At 33.1% G+C, this 23,357-nt stretch overlaps 3 protein-coding genes across 3 annotated transcripts; all 3 read right to left on the minus strand.

Moving 5' to 3' along the window:
• Window positions 1–349: 349 nt before the first annotated feature.
• Window positions 350–4,915, minus strand: LOC148305205 (chymotrypsin-2-like). The gene is made up of 5 exons (XM_088267062.1): window positions 4,900–4,915; window positions 3,800–3,992; window positions 2,583–2,817; window positions 1,740–1,916; window positions 350–490 (listed from the first exon to the last, which is right to left on the minus strand). Exons 1-5 carry the CDS (start codon window positions 4,913–4,915, stop codon window positions 350–352), a joined length of 762 nt encoding a protein of 253 aa, XP_088123188.1.
• An 862-nt stretch (window positions 4,916–5,777) lies between these two features.
• LOC148305206 (chymotrypsin-2-like) lies at window positions 5,778–10,087 on the minus strand. Its single transcript, XM_088267072.1, has 5 exons — window positions 10,036–10,087; window positions 9,266–9,467; window positions 8,238–8,472; window positions 7,243–7,416; window positions 5,778–5,985 (listed from the first exon to the last, which is right to left on the minus strand). The coding sequence occupies exons 1-5, from the start codon at window positions 10,085–10,087 to the stop codon at window positions 5,842–5,844; spliced, it is 807 nt and encodes a 268-aa protein (XP_088123198.1). The 3' UTR covers window positions 5,778–5,841.
• A 2,133-nt stretch (window positions 10,088–12,220) lies between these two features.
• Window positions 12,221–16,254, minus strand: LOC148305207 (chymotrypsin-2-like). Its single transcript, XM_088267063.1, has 5 exons — window positions 16,203–16,254; window positions 15,327–15,522; window positions 14,634–14,868; window positions 13,550–13,726; window positions 12,221–12,364 (listed from the first exon to the last, which is right to left on the minus strand). The coding sequence occupies exons 1-5, from the start codon at window positions 16,252–16,254 to the stop codon at window positions 12,221–12,223; spliced, it is 804 nt and encodes a 267-aa protein (XP_088123189.1).
• Window positions 16,255–23,357: the final 7,103 nt, after the last annotated feature.

The following is a 23,357-nucleotide window of genomic DNA, read 5'->3' on the forward strand; positions in this document are numbered from 1 at the left end:
CAGTTTACCTTCTAGTGAAGCAATCATTTTTTCAAATCTGTAAAACAAGATATATACAATAACTATGATAGTAGTGGTCAAGAGGCACGCTGTCGACCATAAACAGCGTTTAGTATTGTGTGTTTGCTGTTAATTTTAACACACGGCGCTGCCATTGGGTGAAAAGGCGGGGTTTTTTACCAGTCAGCTGTTATACTTTTATGTATCTTTAAACATCTGAAATAAGCTGAAATTATTAATACAGAAAAAAAACAACTTGATTAAAAAACGTTATTTAATTTAAAGATAACATTACACGAAGGTTTATGTTTTTTTTAAGGGATGATGTATACATAATTGGTGTTACTTCTTAAGCAATAATTGGTTGTATCCAGTCGATATATGCTGAAATCCTGGTGAATACATCAGGAACACCCTTGGCACATGGGAGACCCCAAGAAACTGTTCCTACAATACCATCACTATTGTACAACGCACTTCCCGAATCACCCTGTAAAAATAAAACATTCTCTATTTCAGTAAGTAAACCAAGGAATGATTTATTTTAATGTAAAAAAACATGGTTTTTATTGCTTTTTCAACATAGATGGAGAAGTCTATGTGAGATGGAAATATGGAAGTCTGGGTATTCACAGGGCTTACGAGTGAGCAGTTTATACCCATTACTAAAATTTTCGAAAGTTTTATTAATGCTTCAATTTGTAAAGCATTTGTCTATTTTTTTTAAATTTGGTTTGAAAAATATATATTTTTTTTTCTAAATAAAAAGCTTTTTTAATCCAACCATAGATGGCTGTTTTGAATTCAACGATAAAGCAGCCCGAGGATGTTGCTATATATATATATATATATATATATATATATATATATATATATATATATATATATATATATATATATATATATATATATATATATATATATATATATATTTTATAAATATTTATATATATATAGCAACATCCTCGGGCTGCTTTATCGTTATATATATATATTTATATATATATATATATATATATATATATATATATATATATATATATATATATATATATATATATATATTAGTTCCAAAAATTTGAGTTATGTGGTGGTCAATCACGGGTAGAATGATGACTTTGACTATAATAGGTCTTTTTTTCTACTTATTCATTTTTTTACAAAAATGTTAATAATATTAGTATATAACCACTCACCGAGATTTTTATGTCTACTGTCTTTCGAGACGTACCCGTCTCTTCGTCAGGACAATCACTACTACAGCATGCAAACAATACCACCCTTCACCACCAAAGCACCATTTACACACTTAAAACTACACAAAATGTTTAACACACGCGATTTTTGGTCAACCCGAAGACCAACATGCACTAAAGTTTTCACCACAGACATGCGTCACGAGCCGAAGTTAAACATGCAATAAGGTTAAACGTATTAATAAACCAGCTTATATACTCGTAGGATGAAAGGAGTGGGCGGGGTTTGAATTGGCTATTGACGAATCTACTTTTTTTTTCCTCCTGACTCTATTCCATCTTATCGTCTTAGTAGACTGTTGAGATCAGCTCTCCTCGTCCTCGGGTTGTAAGTCCTTCTATTAAGGAAGAAGTCCCCTAGGCTGGTGACAAGTCATAAGCACTATAAATACCCAGACTTCCATATTTTTCTTGATCTGTGTTGTATTGTCGAAAATGTATTTTTATTATTAATTGAGGGGGTTTAAAATATTTGTGTCTTACGTTGCATGTGCCATTTCCAGCAGCTAGGAAGGTGCAGATCTCCATTTCTGAAATAAAAGGAGTTACTCCTCCAGGGTACAGCTGAGCGTTGTCATCGCGGAGTTTCAAGCACTCTTTGTGACCCAGTGAGAAAGTGTTCAAGTACTGAAGAAGACCAGTCACACCTCCCCCTAATTGCTGAAAATCAAAGAAAAGGATTGACTACAGACAACTCTGCTGATAGATATATCGTAGTCATACAGGAAAAAGTGACCAAGTGCATTTTTATACAAAACCGTGATCATTAACTATTTGATATCTTACTAGCTTAACATTGCCCTGAAAAAAATCCTAAAGGATTTTAAACTTGAAAGTAAAATACATTGATTTGATAAAAATGACTAGCTGCATTGATGTTTATTTTCTTGCCAAGCAAAAGTTACTTGACCAAGAAAAAGTGAATGGGGCCTCCTGAACATTTTATGTTTTGTTAGTTGGTCACTTTCTCCTGTACGACTACGATATGGATACTGAAAAGAGAACTACAAATTAAGTGCGTGCATTAGGGTGAGACCCGAAGACCAACTTGTGTTGGACATTTTGTGTAGTTTTGAGTGTGTAAATGGTGCTATGGTGGTGAAGGGTGGTATTGTTTGCATGCTGTGATAGTGATTGTCCTGACGAGACGGGTACGTCTCGAAACCGGTAGACATAAAAACCTTGGTGAGTGGCTATATGCTAATATTATTAATATTTTTGTAAAAAAAATAAGTATTGCAAATACAGATTGGAGTGGCATTATATTTTCTCTGCCTATCCCAGCGGGGAAGCGGCGTGATGGTTAGTTAGAAAAGAGAACCCTACCTTTGCACCCCAGCCAACAACTGTGAGCGGAGCGTTGTTCCCGATGACCTTCTTGTTCAGAGGTATAGTTTGTATCAGGTCAGTGAGTGAGAATGCGCTACTCAACTCGAATAGCGCGAGGTCATTTTTGACATCTTCGTCTCTATTCCACCCGGGATGAGTGTAGTTGGTTTTGACTGACCTTTCCACGCCTCCAGTGTGTAGACCGTTAGTGCCTGCTACTATCCTGATAGAACTGGAAATGATTTCGTTTAAAAATCTCAAATAATAATTGATTAAGTGTAGGGGTATAGGTATTATAAGTAGAACCAGAATAATAGTGATAATATAAAATACAAAAAATACTTGACTATCAGAAAATAAAAAATAAAAACTTTTTTTTTTATTAAAAACATAAAAAACGATGAAAAAGTAAAAAGCGTGCAAGTTAGCAAGCATGTGATACATGATATTAATTAATTAATACATGGAATTTTAATTTTGACATCACATCAAAGATGAAGAAGAATATGGAAGTCTGGGCATTTACGGGGCTGACGACCGTCATAGGCTGGTTTAAGTGATCACTTTACACACGTACAACATTCGCCTATTCTTCACATATATATATATATATATATATATATATATATATATATATATATATATATATATATATATATATATATATACATATATATAATATATATATATATATATATATATATATATATATATATATATATATATATATATATATATATATATATTTATATATATATATATATATATATATATATATATGTATATATATATATATATATTTATATATATATATATATATATATATATATATATATATATATATATATATATATATATATAAATGAGTTTCTATATTTTCTTCATCTCACCAATAGAAGTAGTGAACTAGTGAAGTTTTAGTGATTCAAGAACAATGTTTCTTAATTGGTTCATATATATATATATATATATATATATATATATATATATATATATATATATATATATATATATATATATATATAGAACTTCCAAGAATTTAAGTAGTGTGGTTGTCAATAATGGGTAGAATTGATGAATGTTGCACGTGTGCAAAGTGATCACTTAAACCAGCCTATGACGGTCGTCAGCCCCGTTAATGCCCAGACTTCCATATTCTTCTTCATATTTGATGAGATGTCAATAAAATAAAAATAAATTAACATTCAACTAACCTAGAAAGTGCTCTGCTGTATACCGCATCGACGCAATGTGCCGCAGTGATCACAAACTTCGCAGTAATTAGCGATCCTCCACAGAAATGGCTCTTGATTATCAATCCACTTCTCATGGAAACTGCGAATGGAGCAAATCCTGGCTCTGCCTGTATTCCACCGACAATTCTATTGGGAAATGCTTGGGTACCTCCTGAAATTCACGAAAACTATGTTTTAGTTGCAAAAACTTGATCAAAATTACCTATTTCTCCGTCTGTTTGAGACGAATCCTTCTGTTTTTAGACACAGTGCAAGAAAAAACGATGATAACTTTAAAAAGTTAATGGTCATGCGAGGGGTCGAAGGTAATAAAAGAGGAGAATCCTTCTCTAGATGGACCGACTAAATTAAGCCCGCCAAAAGGTTATCAATAGTTAGAGGTAAGGAGGTGGACAACTATGTAAATGAAATGTTTGGAGACAAGAGAAGCGATGATCATGACCCTAGGCAAGAAGAAGAATGTAACCACTAAATTTTTATAATGATCTATAATTGTAAAATAATTAGATGAACATTGCGTTATGTTAAATTGCGTTATGTTAAAAAGTTTGAAAAGGTAAAATTAAAAAAAAACGTTGATAAAATGTTTTTCATACCATACCAAACAACTAAAAAAATAAATACAATCAGAGACCGATATTCAGACATTGTTAGTCAATTACTAAAAATTCTAGTAAAAAAAACTGATATTTGTTTTTTTAATCAACATTTTTTCATCATGAGTATTTATAATAAAAGTGATTTAGATAATGATTTTGATTTACAATGTAATAAATATTATATATATATAAAAATACGCAATTTGATATCAGATAAGTAAATAATTAAATATTTCTTAAAATGATTATCACTATGTTGAGATAAAGAAAGGAGATTATATTTTCTTTTTTATCGAAATTATAATAGAATCCGAGAGTAAAGATGTACGTAGTATAGTTTTGAAATAAAAATTACTAAAATACCACTTTTTCAGTTAAATAATGTAAACACGGCTAGTTTCAAGAACTACAGATGTTCTCATCAACAAGTGATAATACAAACTGAGTTTATATTTTCACTAGTTGATGAGGACATATAACTAAATCAATGACATATCAATTTGTTGAAAGAAAGAAAAAATTAATATAATTTGTATTTGAAGCACTAACTTTGTGATTTTCCATTTTATAATTAAAATGTAACTTTGTTTTAAAATCCCTGTAAATATTTTATTATAATGTCTACCGGTTTTGAAGCTAAAAAAGCGGTGAGCTTCGAAATCGGTCGACATTATAATTAAGTTATAATATAATATTTACAGTGATTTTAAAACAAAGTTACATTTTAATTATAAAAAATCAATACATGAATAATACCATTGATTGAAGCAAAATATGTACGTACTTTCTTTATATTTTCATTACTTGACAAGCATTATGAAATTAAACACATTGCAAATTTAATATATTATTTAATATATTAGCTAACTAATATACGTTTAACCTCGGCTCGTAACGCATGTCTGTATTGAAAACTATAGTGCATGTTGGTCTTCGGGTCGACCAAAAATCGCATGTGTTAGACATTTTGTGTAGTTTTGAGTGTGTAAATGGTGCTATGGTGGTGAAGGGTAGTATTGTTTGCATGCTGTGTTAGTGATTGTCCTGACGAAGAGACGGGTACGTCTCGAAACCGGTAGACGTAAAAATCTCGGTGAGTGGTTATATACTAATTTTATTAACATTTTTGTAAAAAAAAAAATAAGTAAAAATGACTAACCACAAAGTAAATGCTTTAAATATTAATAATATTGAGAATAAAATAATAAAATTAACTACAACATTTTCATATGGTTTTTGATTCTTGGGTTATATTTCAAAATTATTTATTTTAAAAAAATTTACTTTTGCTGTTTATTTAAAAGTAGGTATAGGGAAATAAAACGCATTCATTAATGTCGTCATCTTTATTTATTATTTTTTTTATAGACGTTCGCAGAAAATACATTATTATTTATTTATTTAATTATTCAAGATGCCATCGATCCAATCGTAATAGAAGGATACTCTGGTGAACATATCGGGGAATCCAGTAGCGCAAGGTACACCCCAGGAAACGATACCAACCAATCCATTTTCGCCAAATAAGGCGCTGCCAGAATCACCCTGTTGAAAAAAAAAAACATTAAAAAAATAGCTTAAATAGCTTAATGTTAATGCAATGCAAACCGATGTGGGAACTCGGGTAGGTCCCTATACGAACAGTGCACATGTCAATATTTTAAGTTGGCAACTGTGAGTTAGCGACAACGGTGACGTGGCGGAGGCTATAAAAGCCCTTACACACTTGCAATCGCTCTATGCGAGTGTTTTTGCCTAGAATTTTCACTCATGAATTACATGAAATTATAGTAACTTTAAACAAAGAGTAAATCCATTCACGAGTAGGCATAGGCTATGAAACTTATAAAGTTGAAGCCTGAGTAGGGACATGATAAGCCGTAGCTAGATTTCAGAGTCACTTGAACGTTAGGTAATAATACAATCGCTCTATTTTCATCCACCCACTCGACCAACTGCATCCAGAGCCAAGACCTTCGCGCAACAAGATACTTATTTTTTGACATCTCATCAAAGATGAAGAAGAATATGGAAGTCTGGACATTTACGGGGCTGACGACCGTCATAGGCTGGTTTAAGTGATCACTTTACACACGTGTAACATTCACCAATTCTACCCATTATTGACAATCACACTACTCAAATTCTTGGAAGCTCTATATATATGAACCAACTTAAACATTATTCTTGAATCACTAGAACTTCACTAGAGACATCTATTTGTGAGATAAAAATAGTAATTCAAGAACAATGTTTCAAAGTTGGTTGATATTCTTCTTCATCTTTGATGAGATGTCAAAAAATAATGTGAAAATAATGTAAATAACTCTTATAATTTGAGATAATCCAGATTTGTGAACAAGTATTTGAACACACCCAAAATGTTTGTTATTTTTCTAATTTTTTTTTAGTTTGATCAATATATCTAGAAGTTTATAGAATATTTCTAGAAGTTTAAATAATATAATATGAAGTTCACTTAAAGTATTGGTAAGTAATGTGTTTACATTAGTAAAGACGACAGTTAATGCCTAGGCAATAAATAATATCCTATACATCAAAGTTGATCTAACTTTTATATTATTAATTAATGTTCTACTTAGTGAATACCACTTTTTCTTAAAATCTACTGTGACACGTGTTTCGATGCATTCCATATCATTTTCAAACACATGCAACAATAGATTTTAAGAAATAGTGGTATTTACTATGTAAAACATTAATTTAAAATGGATTTATTTTACCACAAAGTGACTGCCGAATTAATTAATGAAACTAATTTTTATAATTGGATTACATTACCTGGCACACAGATTGTCCGACTGCCTTCAATGTGCAAATCTCTCCTTTAGAAATCTCGGGGAAGAATCCAGTTGTTTGTGAAGCCATAATGTCCCTCAGTCTCACGCATTCATCATGGCTGATGGAAGGTGTTTCCAAATACTTCAGAACGGTAGAACCAGTAAGGCCGGGATACTGAAAATGACAAAAACCCTTGGAAGTGCTTTCGGAAATATTTGGATCCGAAATGACAATAACGGATACAGCCCTAGTTAGCTGGGCCACTCTGGTTCCACGTCTGATGACCGTTGGTGGATAAAAAAATTGTAGTAAAATAGTCACAATCTTTATTTAGAGTACCTGTCCTTCGAACTAATTATGCGCGGAGTTGACCTATGTTTCGAATGGCTAGTAAGTACAACTCATGTTGTAGCCAAGTTGACATTTTCAATTGCGGAAAATCTGTGTTGAAAAGTCGAACGGTGAGCATATTGTCCTCTCAGGATCTTTAAAAACCATGCTTCTCAGCATTATATATATGTCCCTACTAGAATCAATATCACACACACACACACATTCATTCATTTGCTAGATCCACACTAAATATTTTGTACTGATCTTTATGTTTCTGTGGTTAACTATAATTGGCTTATTTAATGTATATCTTTTAATGGTTATGTTTCACATATGTTGCTGTTGCTAACCCAAATAACAAAAAATAAAAATAAACCAAAGTTTCACGGAAAAACAAACGTCAAGATCATAACCCTATCCGGCAGTGAGAGTGATTCTTCTCTCTGTGATTCAGAGACTGATAATATGTAAAAGCCAGCTTGCGGGATTCCAAGGGCAAGCAAAGTGAAGCAGAAGAAACAAGTTCATGCAAGGCTTTAGGTCCTTCAACATGAGGATGAAGAGAGCTGATTAAGAAGTCAGGATGAAACCAGGAAGAAGATTAAATTTACTGAAAACAGATTTTTTTCATCTAGTTTAAAATGTCATAGGCTTATTTTTACCCTTGTTAATCCCCATCCGACAGCAGTGAGGTCTGCAACATCGATCAACGCTGCATCTAAACCAATTGACTGGGTATTGACTCCATCAAAGATCAAATCTTCAGTCAGTTCCAATAGACCAACGTCATTCTTGATGGCGTTTGTGTCCCATGCTGGGTGGGTGAAATTCCTCCTCACACTTGACTTGTGCCCGCCTGTGTTCTGAGACAAGGTTCCAGACAGAACTTGGAGATTACTGCAACATAAAAAAATAGTTTTATTACAAATTAAACAGTTATATTAGACCACTTATTGAGTTTTATTTTACACGACTGGTTTCGAAAACTATAGAAGTTTTCATCGACATGTGATCACAAAAACTAACGAACAAAAATCATTTAGGTACCTATTGGTAGAGATGGGTGGGGTAATAACTAGAGAGGGAAGGGGTTAAGGGATGGGACTTGCTTTAATGGGAACATGGACAATAATGGCGAGGAATTTTGGAAAAGCATATTATTAATTAATGTTTTTAAAAAAGCTGATAAAGACAAGACTGCAAAAGATAATACGAACTGTTATATTTTAATTTAAAAAAATAATTTAGAACGTTAAGATTACTGATTATATCAATATTTATTTAACATCTCTTACAAAACCGCAAAAGGTGGAAGATACCTAGCTAAATGAAGGATTAGGGTGATAGAAATATGAATAATTTTAGATTTAAAATTAAAACAGGAGACAGTGATGGAATTTATAGTAAATTATTTCTGATAATATAAGTTTTAACCTTAAAAATAGTTTCTAGATCATAAGCGAACAGAAGGATGGTCTCACAAGTTAAACCGATTAAACAAAAGGAAGGAATCTTACAATTCGTCTCCATTCCTTCCTTTTGTTTAATCGGTTGTTTATTCTTCCTTCTTCCTTTTGTTTATTTCGTAGATGTAAATCTACACTCTGATTACTGGATACCACAACGTAAAGCATTGACTAAAATGACCAATAAAAAGTATCAAAAGGATTAATAAATTAAATAAACTTACTTGGAAAGGGATCCACCACCGCTACTGGACCACACAGCATCTACACAGTGAGCAGCAGTCACCACAAGCCGTGGGGAAATTAAGGTTCCTCCGCAGAAGTGGGATTTCACGAGTAGTCCAGTACGAAGAGAAACAGCGAATGGAGCCAGACCTTGCGGCGCAATGTCTCCACCGATTATACGATCATGGAAGAAGCTGGCAGCTAGAAAATGAACATAATCACAATTTTGCCAACAAAAAAACTGTAAATTTGTAAGTACCATATACATGGTTTGGTTGATTTATGGATAAGCACAAACTAACTTTTGTCGAATCTTAAGAAGTCATTGTCATAGGTTGGTTTTCCAAAAGTATATTAATTTGGAGTTTAATTTGTAGAACTCCATAATTCATATTTAAAATAATAAATTGAACACTGATTTTTAGGGTCTACTAAGTTATACATTTTATTTTTATGAACAGTAAAAATGCATATGTACCAAGCTACTGTGAAGATAATGCCCTAACGAGGCGAAATAATAGTATTTTTATTATGTTTTATTTTTTCAAATAAAATATGCAATTTAATAGACCTTAATAATCAGTGTATGATTTTAACATTTAAAATATAAATTCAGTCACTTTACAAGAAAAAATTTGTTTTACAAAAAAAATCCCCGTTACAAAGAAAAATCTTTTCAAATTTGGAAATAAAATAAAAATTGAAGATATAACAAAATTTAACACTCAAAAAGTCCAAATTTGGTCAATCAGTATAATTTACGACTTACCATTACTGCAAGCTACCACAGCTAGTAGAAAAACAGCTATCAACCTGACCATCTTGATACCTTGCACACTGTCGTCTAAACAAGAAGAGATAATGTTTCAATTTATAATTACATAGAATAATCTTGATCTTTATTCTTTTGATAACTTAATAATGATAAGTACCTAGATAGGTCTGAGATTGTTTTTTTTAATCTTCATTTAAGAATGATTTGTTTTTGTATTATTACAAATATTTTTCCATAATTACTAATGTGTGTTATCGATTGTACTTATCATAAATCAAAACAAAATTAGATTAAAACTCTTTAAAAATATCTAATAGAATTCCTAAGCATTAAATCAACAAAAAATTTCTCGCAGGTGGGTTTTATTACTTGTAATTATATAACATTAGGTTATTTAAAAATAGGAAGGTTTGGATAACGTCTAAATACAGCCACTATAATAAAAGTCACTCAACATGTGCTCAAAATATGCAAAAAATCGCTAAAAATAGAAGTTACTCTATAATTAAAAGATTTTTCAATTGAATTTTTTTAAAGTATTAGGTCAACCAAAATTCAGTCAATTGTAGTTCAAATAAAAGAAAAATCTTAATAAGTGTATTATTTATTGATTTGGTATTAAATTTGTGAAATAACATGAAGATTTACATATAAAAATAAAATTCTTGTAAGTTTAAGACAACTTTTGAGTGTTTCAATGTAAACACGACTAGTTTCAAGAACTACAGATGTTCTATTACTTGTTGCTAGTGATAATACAAACTGTTTGCATTATTGTCTGTTAATGAGAACGATCTACTGTTGTTCTCGAAACTAGTCGTGTTTACTTAAATAAACTCTAAATTTAGTCTTAGAAAGGTGTGTTATTTTTATATTTAAATATGTACATTATTATATATGTTAAATACAACATTTTCATAATCGTTAACATTAGTATCTCATTTCAATTACGTTACGTGTTATCAATTATTACGTAAAAATAAATATATCACCTTTTAAAATAAAAGATTATTCAAAATGATTACCTTGAAGATACGCCTAAAATATTATTATTAATATTATTTTTTTGACATCTCACCAAAGATGAAGAAGAATATGGAAGTCTGGGCATTTACAAGGCTGACGACCGTCATAGGCTGGTTTAAGTGATCATTTTATACACGTGTAACATTCACCATATTCTACCCATTATTGACAACCACACAAATTCTTGGAAGTTCTATATGTATGAACCAATTTAGAAACCTTGTTCTTGAATCACTAGAACTTTACCAAAGACATCTATTGGTGAGATGTAAAGAAGCTTTATATTAAACAGAAACTCTTATATTATAATTTTATGTATCTTGTATTTTAAAATGTTGTTAATATTATTACTAAGCCTTGAAACCCTAACTGTACAGCATATCATCCTTTTCTTAGTTCCTTTACCTTCTCCTACTCCCTATATCCTTCTTCTTTTCATGAATTCACAATTTCATAAATATAAAATTAGATAATTACTTATCACTCATTTTCTCACAATCATTTGCCCAAACTATCTCAATACACCTTTCTTTACTTTATTTTATTTTCCTGAATCACCATTCGAACATCTATCATACATATTTGTCTAAGAAAACGCGTTTCGACTGCATTCAGCCTACTTTCATCCTTCTTTTGCCAAGTCCATGCTTCACTGTATGTATGGAAGTGAAGCACACATACGTATAAACATACAATAAATTAAATAAAATGCACGCTCGGCTACCGTTCTGGAGGTCCCGGGCTCGATTCCCAGGGGGGCTCAAATAAATATAAGTGATTTTTTCACTCTAATATTTATTCAATATTATCCCGGACTGGTACCTGAAGCGGAGGACTGATCACATTTCCTTCGTGTTAACGATCAAGAAAACACTGTGTTTATATAATGCAGTGCCCTATGCACCATTGGGGGCGGATAAGGGTTCGAATGAAAATTAAATAAATAAAAAAAACTAGAGGTAAAATAACTGTGAACAGACTGTACATTCAATCAACTTTTATCCTTCTTTTACCAATTCCATGCTTCACTGTATGTATGGAAGTGAAGCACACGTGTATGTGTATACATACACTTAATTAAATAAAATACAAGCAAATATTTTTGAAACATGCTTTTATTGTATTTTATTTAAAATATCAGTTAGATCGAGAATTACATTCCGGTGACTTGGTTGACCCACCCCACGAAGGTGGACACCCTGGTGAAGATGTCTGGAGCACCGGCAGCGCATGGCAGACCCCAGGAGGTGATTCCGACCAGACCATCGTCATCGTACAGAGCGCTTCCGGAGTCTCCCTAGATGAGGAAACATAATTAATTAATAATGAGGGATTATGTACAGCTAGTCGATATTTTTTCCCCTAAGAATGCTACGATGGAGACCTTGGGAGAACAAAAGAGGTGTCGGAAACCCCAAAACAGATGGTCTGACGACATTGTCGCTGTGGGGGGTAAAAACTCTCTGCAAGCATTTACCAACTGGAGGAAATGGAAAGAAGGGATAGAGGCCTATATCCAGCAGTGGAGGTCAGAGGGCTCATAAAGAAGAAGAAGAAGAAGAAGTCAATAATATCATTTGAATAATTTATAAAGTGCCATTTTTGTAAGAATAATTCCTCAAGAGTGTTCGAGGAATTATAAAGGTATACATAACAAATAACCAGATGTAATCATTAGTTAGAATAAAATAACAACTTTGTAATTTTTTCCACATGAATTTTGTTTGACCAGCAACCGGGTTTCGTCGTAACCGACATCACCAGTCATGCTGTCAGTTACGACGAAACCCGGTTGCCGGTCAAATAAAATTAATGTGGAAAAAATTACATAGTCTTTATTTTATTCTTTAAAATGCAGATCCACCAAGAAATATCAGTACAAAACTTAAATCTGATACTTGGTTGATTGAAAAACATTAAAAAGTACAAAAACGTGAATCAACTTTAGAGAAATCGAAAAATGTATTTTTTATAAAATTTAACAACTTTGTTTTAACCACTTTTTTATTATTAGTACACTTTAACCAACCGGTTTCGACAAGAACTTTGTCATCATCAGGGTTTATTAAATTCTAAAATATTAAAAACATTAAAATACTCGTTGTTAACATTAAAATGGTGTACGGAGTGTGTGGTAAAGTTTTTGGTAAGGGAATGTAATTAACTATGAGTTTTTTAATGTTTTAAATATTCTAGAATTTAATAAACCCTGATAATGACAAGGTTCTTGTCGAAACCTGTTGGTTAAAGTGTACTAATAATAAAAAAGTGATTAGAACAAAGTTGTTTAATTTTATAAGTATCTGCGAAAAACATTCAAGAAATGTATTTTTATCAATTTTATATGTTTAAACCAATGGTTTTACTTTGATTTAGAAGAAATTTCTACTTTTTGAACAATAACCAATATATTGAATAATCGTTTTCATCAGAACCTGAAGGGTATATTACATAATAATATACACCCCCTGAAAAAACATACCCTGCATACAGCTTGTCCAACTGCCTTGTACACGCAGATTTCTTGGTCATCGTAGATAGCTGGGAAGAATCCAGGATACTGGCCGGCAGCGACATCACGCATGTCAGAACAAGTCTTGTAGTCTAACACATCGTAGTCCAGGTATTTCAGTTCGTTGGCTGTAGAACCACTTGGGTACTAGAAAAATATCATTCATTCATCAAAAAATATTCAAAAATATCATTTTCATCAACCAATATGGAACGCAGTATCCATCTAATTGGAGATGATCCAGATTTGTGTAGAATTGGTGAATGTTGCACGTGTGTAAAATGATCATTTAACCAGACTACAACAGGTCGTAAGCCCTGTAAATACCCAGATTTCCATTTTTTTACTATATTGAGATGTTAAACAATGTAATAAATAACTCTCAAGTAGAGAAAATCCAGATTAGTAAACAATTTCCTTTAAACCCTTATACGCACCCCGATGGTGCATAGGGTACTGAATTTTACAAACGCAGTGTTATCTTAATCGTTAACACATGAAGGAAAAATGATCAGCCCTCTCCTTCAGGTACCAGTCCAGGGTAATATTGAATAAATAATACAGTGAAAATTTTTATTTTATTTATTTGACCCCCCCTGGGAATCGAATTCAGTACCTCCAAAACGGTAGCCGAGCGTGCTGATCATTGCGGAACATGTATTTGGACACACTCAAAGTTTTCTGAAAAAATGGTTTTGAAATCTAAGTTATACTTAGAGTAGGAAAATCAATTTTATTTCTAGTACGATGTACAAATAAAGTTCTATAAAAAAAGACCCTTAATTTATTTGTCCATATATATTGTGTCATTGAAGTAAAATTTACCATCTACTTTGATGCATTTGAATAATCAGGAAGGGATGGTCCTATGGTTTGTGTCGCGGACACAAAACATGGGAACATCGGTTTTTCGGTTCGAACCCACTCTACCACAATTTGGTACCTATTTTTAATAATGAGCCGCTTAGGCTCACAGAAATAGTATGAAATTGAAATATTTGTATAAATAATAAAAATACATTTTTTCTTTAAAAAAAAAGGTTTCTTTACTTACCTTAGTCCATCCCCATCCTACAGCAATAACTTCCTCACCTCCTGAAAGACGCTTGGGGTTAAGAGGAAGAGGTTTAGTGGTAGCATCTATGGCGAGAGCAGTACTCAACTCCAGGATGCTGATGTCGAACACCAAGTTCTTGGCATCCCAGCTTCCGAATGTATAGTTTGTCTTTACACTGGTTTTCACTCCACCGCTGTTCAGGTTCTGCGTTCCTGATAACACCTGAAGGGAACTGCAAAATACAGAAATATAAACATTTAAAATTACTGCCGGTACATTGAATATTGTGGATGAGTATCATCGTTGAACAATAAACAAGACAAAAATATCGAAATATTTTGGCACATAACTATGATACACGATTTACACACAAAGAAGGTTAGTCCCAAGAATTGACAGTAAATATGGGAGTCGAACACTGCAATATATCGTTCCGATTATTTTTAATTTGTTGCCGACGGATGTTAGAGGTCAAAATATTTCATTCTTTCCTTATACTGTATCACCATTTGAACATCTATCATACATCGCTATCGTCTTGTTTGAAGCAAGAGATCGCATTTTTACTGCATTGAACCTCGTAGGATTAAGCAATGGAAATTGGCCAGGATAATGGAAGATGAACTTATTATCTACTTCTGACTTGTATCAAGACCTCGGATAGTCCAGTTTCCAATTTTAGGTTCTGACCTGGAGAGAGATCCTCCTCCGATAATGGAAGAAGAGTAGACAGCATCCACGCAGTGCGCAGCAGTCACCACGAACTTGGTGGAGATGAGGGTTCCTCCGCAGAAGTGAGATTTCACTATGAGGCCAGTTCTGAGGGAGACAGCGAATGGAGCGAACCCTTCTGGCGCGATATCCCCTCCGATGATACGGTCCCTTGCTACAAGTGGTCATATACAATTGCTTTAAAGGATAAAATAACAAATTTGTATTTACAACATTTTTAGTCTGTCCAAATACTTGTTCACAAATCTGGATTATCTCCAATTATAGGAGTTTTTTCATATTATTTTTTGACTTCTCATCAAAGATGAAGAAGAATATGGAAGTCTGGGCATTTACGGGGCTGACGACCGTCATAGGTGATTTTCATTCTTTTCATCTCACCAATAGATGTCTCTAGTGAAAATCTAGTGATTCAATAACAATGTTTCAAAATTGGTTTACATATATAGAACTCCCAAGAATTTGAGTAGCGTGGTTGTCAATAATGGGTAGAATTGGTGAATGTTACACGTGTGTAAAGTGATCACTTAAACCAGCCTGTGACGGTCCTTAGCCCCGTGAATGCCCAGAAATCCATATTCTTCTTCATCTTTGATGAGATGTCAAAAAATAATATGAGCTTTATAAGGTATCAAACGTTTTGACCAATATCGCTTGTCTGTTTTTTTGTTGGTTGGAACATATTGCTTTTTAGCAATAAGCCCGCTAATTCAAATATGTATTTCCTGTACATGAAGTTTGAATACATAATATTAATAATATATATTGCTTTAAGAGATTTATAAGATTTATTTAAAAAATAATGTACTTGTGTTAAGTAAATATTACACATACCAGTGGCACAAGCTACAAGGGCGATAAAAACGATTAATTTTGATACTGCCATTCTTGTAATCAACTTAACAACTGATAGCAAAAAACTTAAATTCAGTTTTTATAGCAAACAGATTCATCAAATTACATATTAATGATTTAAAAGATAAATAATTTGGGATAAATGGCTAAGATTTGATCAGTAAAATATATTTTTAATGATTATAAGATAGTGTTGCTATCAGTTAGGTGTGTATAAGTTTTTTTTAATAATCAGTACTTTGAAACGATTTATTTGTAAATATACTATTATTTCATATATATTATGTCTTTTAAATTACGACATACTTTATTGTAAAAATTTATAAGTTATTTTTAAATAGCAAAAAATACAAATATTAAAATAAGAACACATCAATAGAAATACACGAATAAAATAAATATACCATTTAATTGGGAGAGATCTTCTTCAATTTATTTTCACATAACCATGTTCTAATCCTAAAATAATATAATCATCAACAAATTCAAATAGAGCTATGTATAAAATCAACTGCTTCTAAAATCTAAAACGTTTCACTTCGAACGCGCGAGTCTCACACATATTTGTTTTTTAAACGAATAAACTGAATTTGAAGAGATACAAATGAAGTGAGTAATGATTCTTCAGGATGAAGTGTATTATAGTTGTATCGTAAAGGAAATAAAGGAGAAATAGTAAGTAGATAGTTATAGAAAAATGAGAATAGCATGAATGGCTGGCACATAACATTTCTGGTACCGTAGAACGGGGCTACTTGAACTTTGACGTGTTACTTGAGCCCAGTACAAAAAAGAGATTTAAATCTGTATTTGGTCTACAATAATGAACGTATCGTGACAATAAGTGTCACCTGTCAGGGAAACAATGAATCATGTCGATACGATCATTATTGTAGACCAAATACAGATCTATATAAAAAAAAATTGTACTGGGCTCAAGTAACACATCCAAGTTCAAGTAGCCCCGTTCTACGGTAACAGTTTTTTTTTATTTATTTGTTAAATGTATATGTACATATGTATATAATATACATATTCGCATTTATTTATAAATTCACATATTCTTCTTTTAATTGCAGAAAGCCACCAAGCCACTTTATGTGTATTGTCGGTGGAGTTCCTTTTACGTCCTAATTAACATAATATTCACACAAAAGGAAAGTTTTTTTTTTAAGTTTTACAATACTAACCCATTATTTTATTTTGCCTTTCATATTTTTGTTTGCACTCTGAACTCCACCGGCAACAGATTAAAAATGGAAGGGCATTTTTAGTGTGACTGCTCATTTGGTAGCATATTAACAAAAATGTGTTTTGTGACCATATCAGCTGACACTGCGACCAGAATTGCTAAATGTTAGATACCCATAAAAGCTTGTGAAAGCTACCGCTTAGGTACACAGCCCCCTTCAAGAGAAATGTACTATGTAAATACAATCATATGCACCTACCTTCCCATATAGGAATTCACATTATGAATTCGCAATAATATAATATTGTGTTCTCTAATAAAAATTTTGATAGACCAATATAATTTTAGGGTGTGATTTTGTAACTCAGTCACCTCACAACTGTGGGACGGAGGAGGTAAAATATTGTAAGATATATTTTTTTAAACTGTCATATATCGTTGTCATACAGGAGAAAGTGACCAAGTGCATCGTTTTACAAAAACGTGATCATTGACTATTTGATATCTTACTAGCTTAATATTGCCCTGAAAAAATCCCAAATGATTTTAAACTTGGAAGTATAATATATTGACTTGGTAAAAATTACTAACTGCATTGATGTTTATTTTCTTGCCAAATAAAAGTGACTTAAATGGCCCTCCTGAACATTTTACGTTTTGGTAGTTAGTCACTTTCTCCTGTACGACTACGATATGTTAGATTATGAACCAATTTACGATGAATCGCAACAAAATTTTCTTAAAACCCAGGTAACATTTGACGTAGATAATTGATTTTTTTGCTTAAAATACCGGTTTGTATTGATAAAATAAGTTTTTCATCGAAATAATTACGTATTTGGTTTTTAAGAGAAAAGATAGGTTGTTAAAAAATATATTAAAAATAAATTTTCAATACACTTATGTATTTATATCCCAACAAAAAAATCAAATGACAATAAAAAAATTATTTTAAAAAATCGAGTGTGAAAAAACGTCTGATCTCTAGCGCAGCCGTTCGTGTTCTGAATGTGAAGTCTGCGAGTTCCCCCTTAAACATGCTTTTCTAAAAATGCTTAAGGTTTCAGTTTAAATTTTTGCATAATTTTTAGTTAAACTTAAAAAACAATAATATATATTTAATACACAATATAATGTTTCCTGGGCTGCTATTGCTAGACCTCAAGGAACACATCAGCAGTAGCTTCTACGAGGACGTCTATGCAACCTCGAGTGCCCTAGTCCCTAGCCATTGCAACGATACTAATTATCCTAACTAACTCCGAATCCTGACCTCTAAACTCTAACTAAATCAAATACTAACTAACTAGCCAACAAACTATCTAACCATCACGTCGCTTCTCCGCAGGAGTAGGCAGAGGGAATAGAACGCCACACCAATCTATCTTTGCATACAATCTTTGTCTCTTCCACATTCATGCATCTCCTCATACATACCCGCCGATTATTACGACTCCTGACCTGACCACCTTCAAGTATTTGAAATACTTGATAATGCCAAGTTTTCTTCGGTCTTCCGCTGCTAAAAATAAAGTAAAGTTTACTGTGTAAGGTAGGTATATAAGATTGAATTAAAGTAAAGTTAAGTGTGCAAAGTTAAAGTAAAATTTAGTGTGTAAAGTAAGTAAGATTAAATTAAAGTAAAGTTAAGGCTATAATAACGCTTAGTGAAAAGTATGTTGGATTAAATTAATTTAAAGTAAAACTTGAAGTAAAGTATGTAGGATTAAATTAAATAAAAGTTCAAGTTGAAGTAAAGTTTACTGTATAAAGTATGTAGGATTAAATCAAAGTAAAGTTTAAGTTGAAATAAAGTTTAGAGTGTAAAGCAGGCTGTAGGCCATCCCAAGTTCCTTGAAGAGCATACCTGTCATATAACTTCTTACCCCTATCCGCACCCAATGCACTATTGGGCACTGTATCATATTGGCACAGTGTTACCTTACGCGTTACTTACATGGAGGCAAGGTGATCACTCCCGCGCTCCAGGGACCAGTCCAGGGTAATATCAAATAAATATTACAGCGTAAGATCAGTAATTTTTATTTTCACCCCCCCCCCCTGGGAATCGATCCCGGAACCTCCAGCACGGTAGCTAAACACGTTAACCATTACACCACGGAGGCAGTCATATAACAGCAAACAAAAAGTTTAAATATTAATTTTATTTAATGAGCAACTAGGTTTGAGAACCAGTTAAAAAATAGCGTCATAACAGTAGAACGAGATGCGATTTTTGAGTTTCCTATAGAAATGACACACCATTCGAATATCGAATGATGTTATCACAAAGGCACCTGCTTAGTACCTACTTAGGGGACAGTCGGTAAACGTCAAACCTGTATTACCGACGTGCTTCTGAACACAAAATGGAGGCAGTCAAAGTAACCATCGCTAATATGGTGAAAACTAGAGTAATGACAAAAACTAAGTAACCAAAACGCCGCTTTCCACAAGATAAGGCAGAAATAATAGAACGCCACACCAATCTGTCTTTGCAAACAATCTGAATTACACAATACAGCGTTATCTTGATCATGAAGGCAAGAGAAGGCAATGCCATTTTGTAGGAAAAAAAAATAGGCAGTATAGAGTGCTCATTTTGTAACTGCGTTATGGTTAGGACTTTGTGCAAGGTTATTAGTTAGGGTTGTTTTTCCATCTTAAAATAATGTTGAAAACGACTCACAGCAACATCATACCGATTTTTAACAAAGAAATTCATAATCATAATATACGAGGACATAACAAAATACATGTGGAGCCGATAAACACTACTAAATATGGAGTAAGGTCCTTAAAATATATTGCCAACACCCAAATTAACCAGCTGCCTGACATATATAAAATAAAACCAATTCCGGGATCCAAAATAAATGATCTGAAAAGGTACTTTATGGAAAGATTTATATGTAGTGATTAGTCATATTTCCTTATTTTGTTTTTACCTTATGTTTTTCATATTTTCTCACTTGTTAAATTTTCTCATTTTTTATATTTTCTCATTTGTTTATTTTAAATATACTTCTTACCTTATGTTTTCCCATTTATTTCTTTTAAATATGCTTCTTATGGCTATTTATTATACCTGTTTATTGTTTTTATATTTTGCCATGCATTAGTATTATTTTTGGTTATTTAAAACAAATCTTTTTTGTTACTTTATTATTTATGTTCAAGTCTTGTTAACCTTAATCCCATGGGAGTAAAAAGGACATGTCCCAAAATGAAAAATAGAAATTAGTCATCGGGAATATTATAAGTATATGCTTATGACTTATGTATGTAATATGTTTTGAAAATAAATAAATACTAATCCCTTTACTGCCTATACTAGGACATTTCTAGAAACTTGGTGGTGGTTTTACAAACTTGCATTTATTTAGATTAGCAGTGACAGCAATATTGAAAGCTATTAAATGTTAATTCACAATAAAATCAGGATTCAAAGTTGTTTAACATTTTCTAATAATTTTCGCAACTTAGTTCATAAAAAGGCGACCTGTAGTAAGCCTAGATGCTTCTGTATCAGATCTGGGAATGTGGTTCGGAGAGCCTTCAATGTACCCTATACGTAGAAGTGATAAAGAGGAAGCGAAGCCATGTAATTCTCTTCATATGTAGGTGTCCGCACGTTTACCCTGTTGTAAGGGGGTGAGGGGGCGAGTAGTTCCACCCTCCGAGGTTGTAGGTACACGAGGAATAAGTGAAGAGATTTTTCACCCCGGCTGGTTTGAATAACCAGGAAAAAAGTAAATTTAACTCCAGACCGTGCTAGATTTTCGATACACCGTTGAAAAGTTCAGGCCCAAATCAGTTTTTTTTTTCAACGTCGCGTTTTCAAATCATACAAAAAAAGTATTAATCTACCGCTAGCGTAGTATAGTAGTTAGAGCGTTAAACTAACGTGCTGGAGGCCCAGGGTTCGATTTCTAATTACTAATATTTATCAACAACAAAAAAATAGCGTGTTGGGATGGTTTGGGCTTGTGAATCAAATGAGCGAAGAAAGGATAGTTAAACAAATATATGAGGCGAATGTTGTTGGAAATAGAAGTAGAGGAAGACCGAGGAAAACTTGGCACCGTCAAGTATTTCAAATACTTGAAAGCGGTCACATTAGGAGTCAAAATAATTCGCGGGTATGTGAGGAGATGCATTAATGTGGAAGAGGCAAAGAATGTTTGCAAAGACAGAGTGGTAGGGCGTTGTTTTCTCTCTGCTTACCCCTGCAGCGAAGCGGCGTGATGGTTAGTTAGATAGTATGTTAGTTTATTTCATATGTTCATTAATTGTGAAATAAATTAAAATAATCATTATTCACAACATTTTGAGTGTGTCCAAATACTTGTTCACAAAATCAGGATTATCTCCAATTACGGGAGTTATTTTCTTATTATTTTTTGACATCTCATCAAAGATGAAGAAGAATATGGAAGTCTGGGCATTTACGGGGCTGACGACCGTCATTGGCTGTTACGTTACACACGTGTAATATTTACCAATTCTACCCATTATTGACAACCACACTACTCAAATTCTCGGAAGCTCTATATATATGAACCAATTTTTAAACATTGTTCTTGAATCACTAGAACTTCACTAGAGACTTCATTAAAAAGCTTCTTTTCATCTCACCAACAGATGTCTCTAGTGAAGTTCTAGTGATTCAAGAACAATGTTTCAAAATTGATCGATTTTATGTCGTTAAATCAATCAAACCATTTAAAAACAAATCTCTTGTATTTAACCATTCTTAATTACACCAACATTCCAGCACAGGCTCGACACGAATCAGAATATTACTACTACTACCATCACGCCGTTTCCCCGCAGGGGTAGGCAGAGAGGATGGAACGCCACACTCTTCTGTCCTGACATACACTCCTAGCCTCCTTCACATCCATACATCTAGTCATACATGCCCTCCGATTACGCAGACTTTTGACACCGCCAGATTTTAGGTTCTGATTAATCTGATCGTGCCAAGTCTTTTTCGGTCGTCCACGTTCTGTTTTCCCTCTCACATTCGCCACATATATTTTCTTAGTCATTCTCTCGCTATCCATTCGCTCCACATGTCCATACCACCGCAAAGAGCTCTTTCTAATCTTTTCAATTATTCCTCGTTCAGCCTTACATTCCTTTCTTATATCGTCGTTTTTAATTCTGTCATACAATGATTTTCCACACATTCGTCTGAGGGAGCGCATTTCAACAGCATTCACTCTGCTTTCATCCTTCCTTTGCCAGTTCCATGTTTCGCTTCCATACATTAGTGTCGGTACTAGCACGCCGTTGTGAACCGCTAGCTTGGCTTCCATGGACATATTCTTATTCCCAATCACTCTGTTAAAAGCACCATTTATTCTATTCCCTGCATTCACTCTTCTCTCAATATCCTTATCCACTTTTCCATCCCTTGTGAACATGCTTCCTAGATATAAAAATTCTTGCACCTGTTCTAGGGATTCATTGTGCACGATAATCTTGCATTCTGTCAAATCTTTCTCTCTTTCAAACACCATGACCTTTGACTTACCTTCATTCATTGCCAGATCATTTTCCATACATACATCGTACATTCTTGACACTATTAGTTGCAAGTCCTCCGCGCTGCTCGCTAGCAGTACGGCGTCATCCGCATACAGCAAGCAACTAACAGTTATATTCATCATTTTCGCTCCGACTCCCATACTTTCAATCTCTTTCATACAATGGTCCATATAGAGATTAAACAACCATGGTGACATTACACATCCCTGCTTTACGCCTTTGGATATTGCAAACCATGATGTAATGTCCCCATTCACTCTTATACTAGCTGTGCTGCCCTCGTAGAGGGAAGCAACTGCTTGTATAAGTTTATTGTCTACTCCATATTTTTCCAGCACGCTCCATAATTTTATCCTATCAACCTTATCATACGCTTTCTGCAAATC

This window comes from Brachycentrus maculatus, unplaced genomic scaffold, assembly GCF_059751285.1.
Source record: "Brachycentrus maculatus isolate JH-2025_06_01 unplaced genomic scaffold, ASM5975128v1 h1tg000277l, whole genome shotgun sequence".
NCBI classification, from domain to species: Eukaryota; Metazoa; Arthropoda; class Insecta; order Trichoptera; family Brachycentridae; genus Brachycentrus; species Brachycentrus maculatus.

Coding starts and splice junctions, on each gene's coding strand:
- LOC148305205 (XM_088267062.1), bottom strand. Junction 1,917..2,582: donor TTGTTGGCTGGGGTGCAAAG/GTAGGGTTCTCT, acceptor TTTGATTTTCAG/CAATTAGGGGGAGGTGTGAC. Junction 491..1,739: donor CTGGAAATGGCACATGCAAC/GTAAGACACAAA, acceptor TTATTTTTACAG/GGTGATTCGGGAAGTGCGTT.
- LOC148305206 (XM_088267072.1), bottom strand. CDS start 10,087: ATGGTCAGGTTGATAGCTGTTTTTCTACTAGCTGTGGTAGCTTGCAGT. Junction 9,468..10,035: donor TGTGGTAGCTTGCAGTAATG/GTAAGTCGTAAA, acceptor TTCATTTTCTAG/CTGCCAGCTTCTTCCATGAT. Junction 5,986..7,242: donor TCGGACAATCTGTGTGCCAG/GTAATGTAATCC, acceptor TTTTTTCAACAG/GGTGATTCTGGCAGCGCCTT.
- LOC148305207 (XM_088267063.1), bottom strand. CDS start 16,254: ATGGCAGTATCAAAATTAATCGTTTTTATCGCCCTTGTAGCTTGTGCC. Junction 15,523..16,202: donor CCTTGTAGCTTGTGCCACTG/GTATGTGTAATA, acceptor GACCACTTGTAG/CAAGGGACCGTATCATCGGA. Junction 13,727..14,633: donor TAGGATGGGGATGGACTAAG/GTAAGTAAAGAA, acceptor ATATTTTTCTAG/TACCCAAGTGGTTCTACAGC.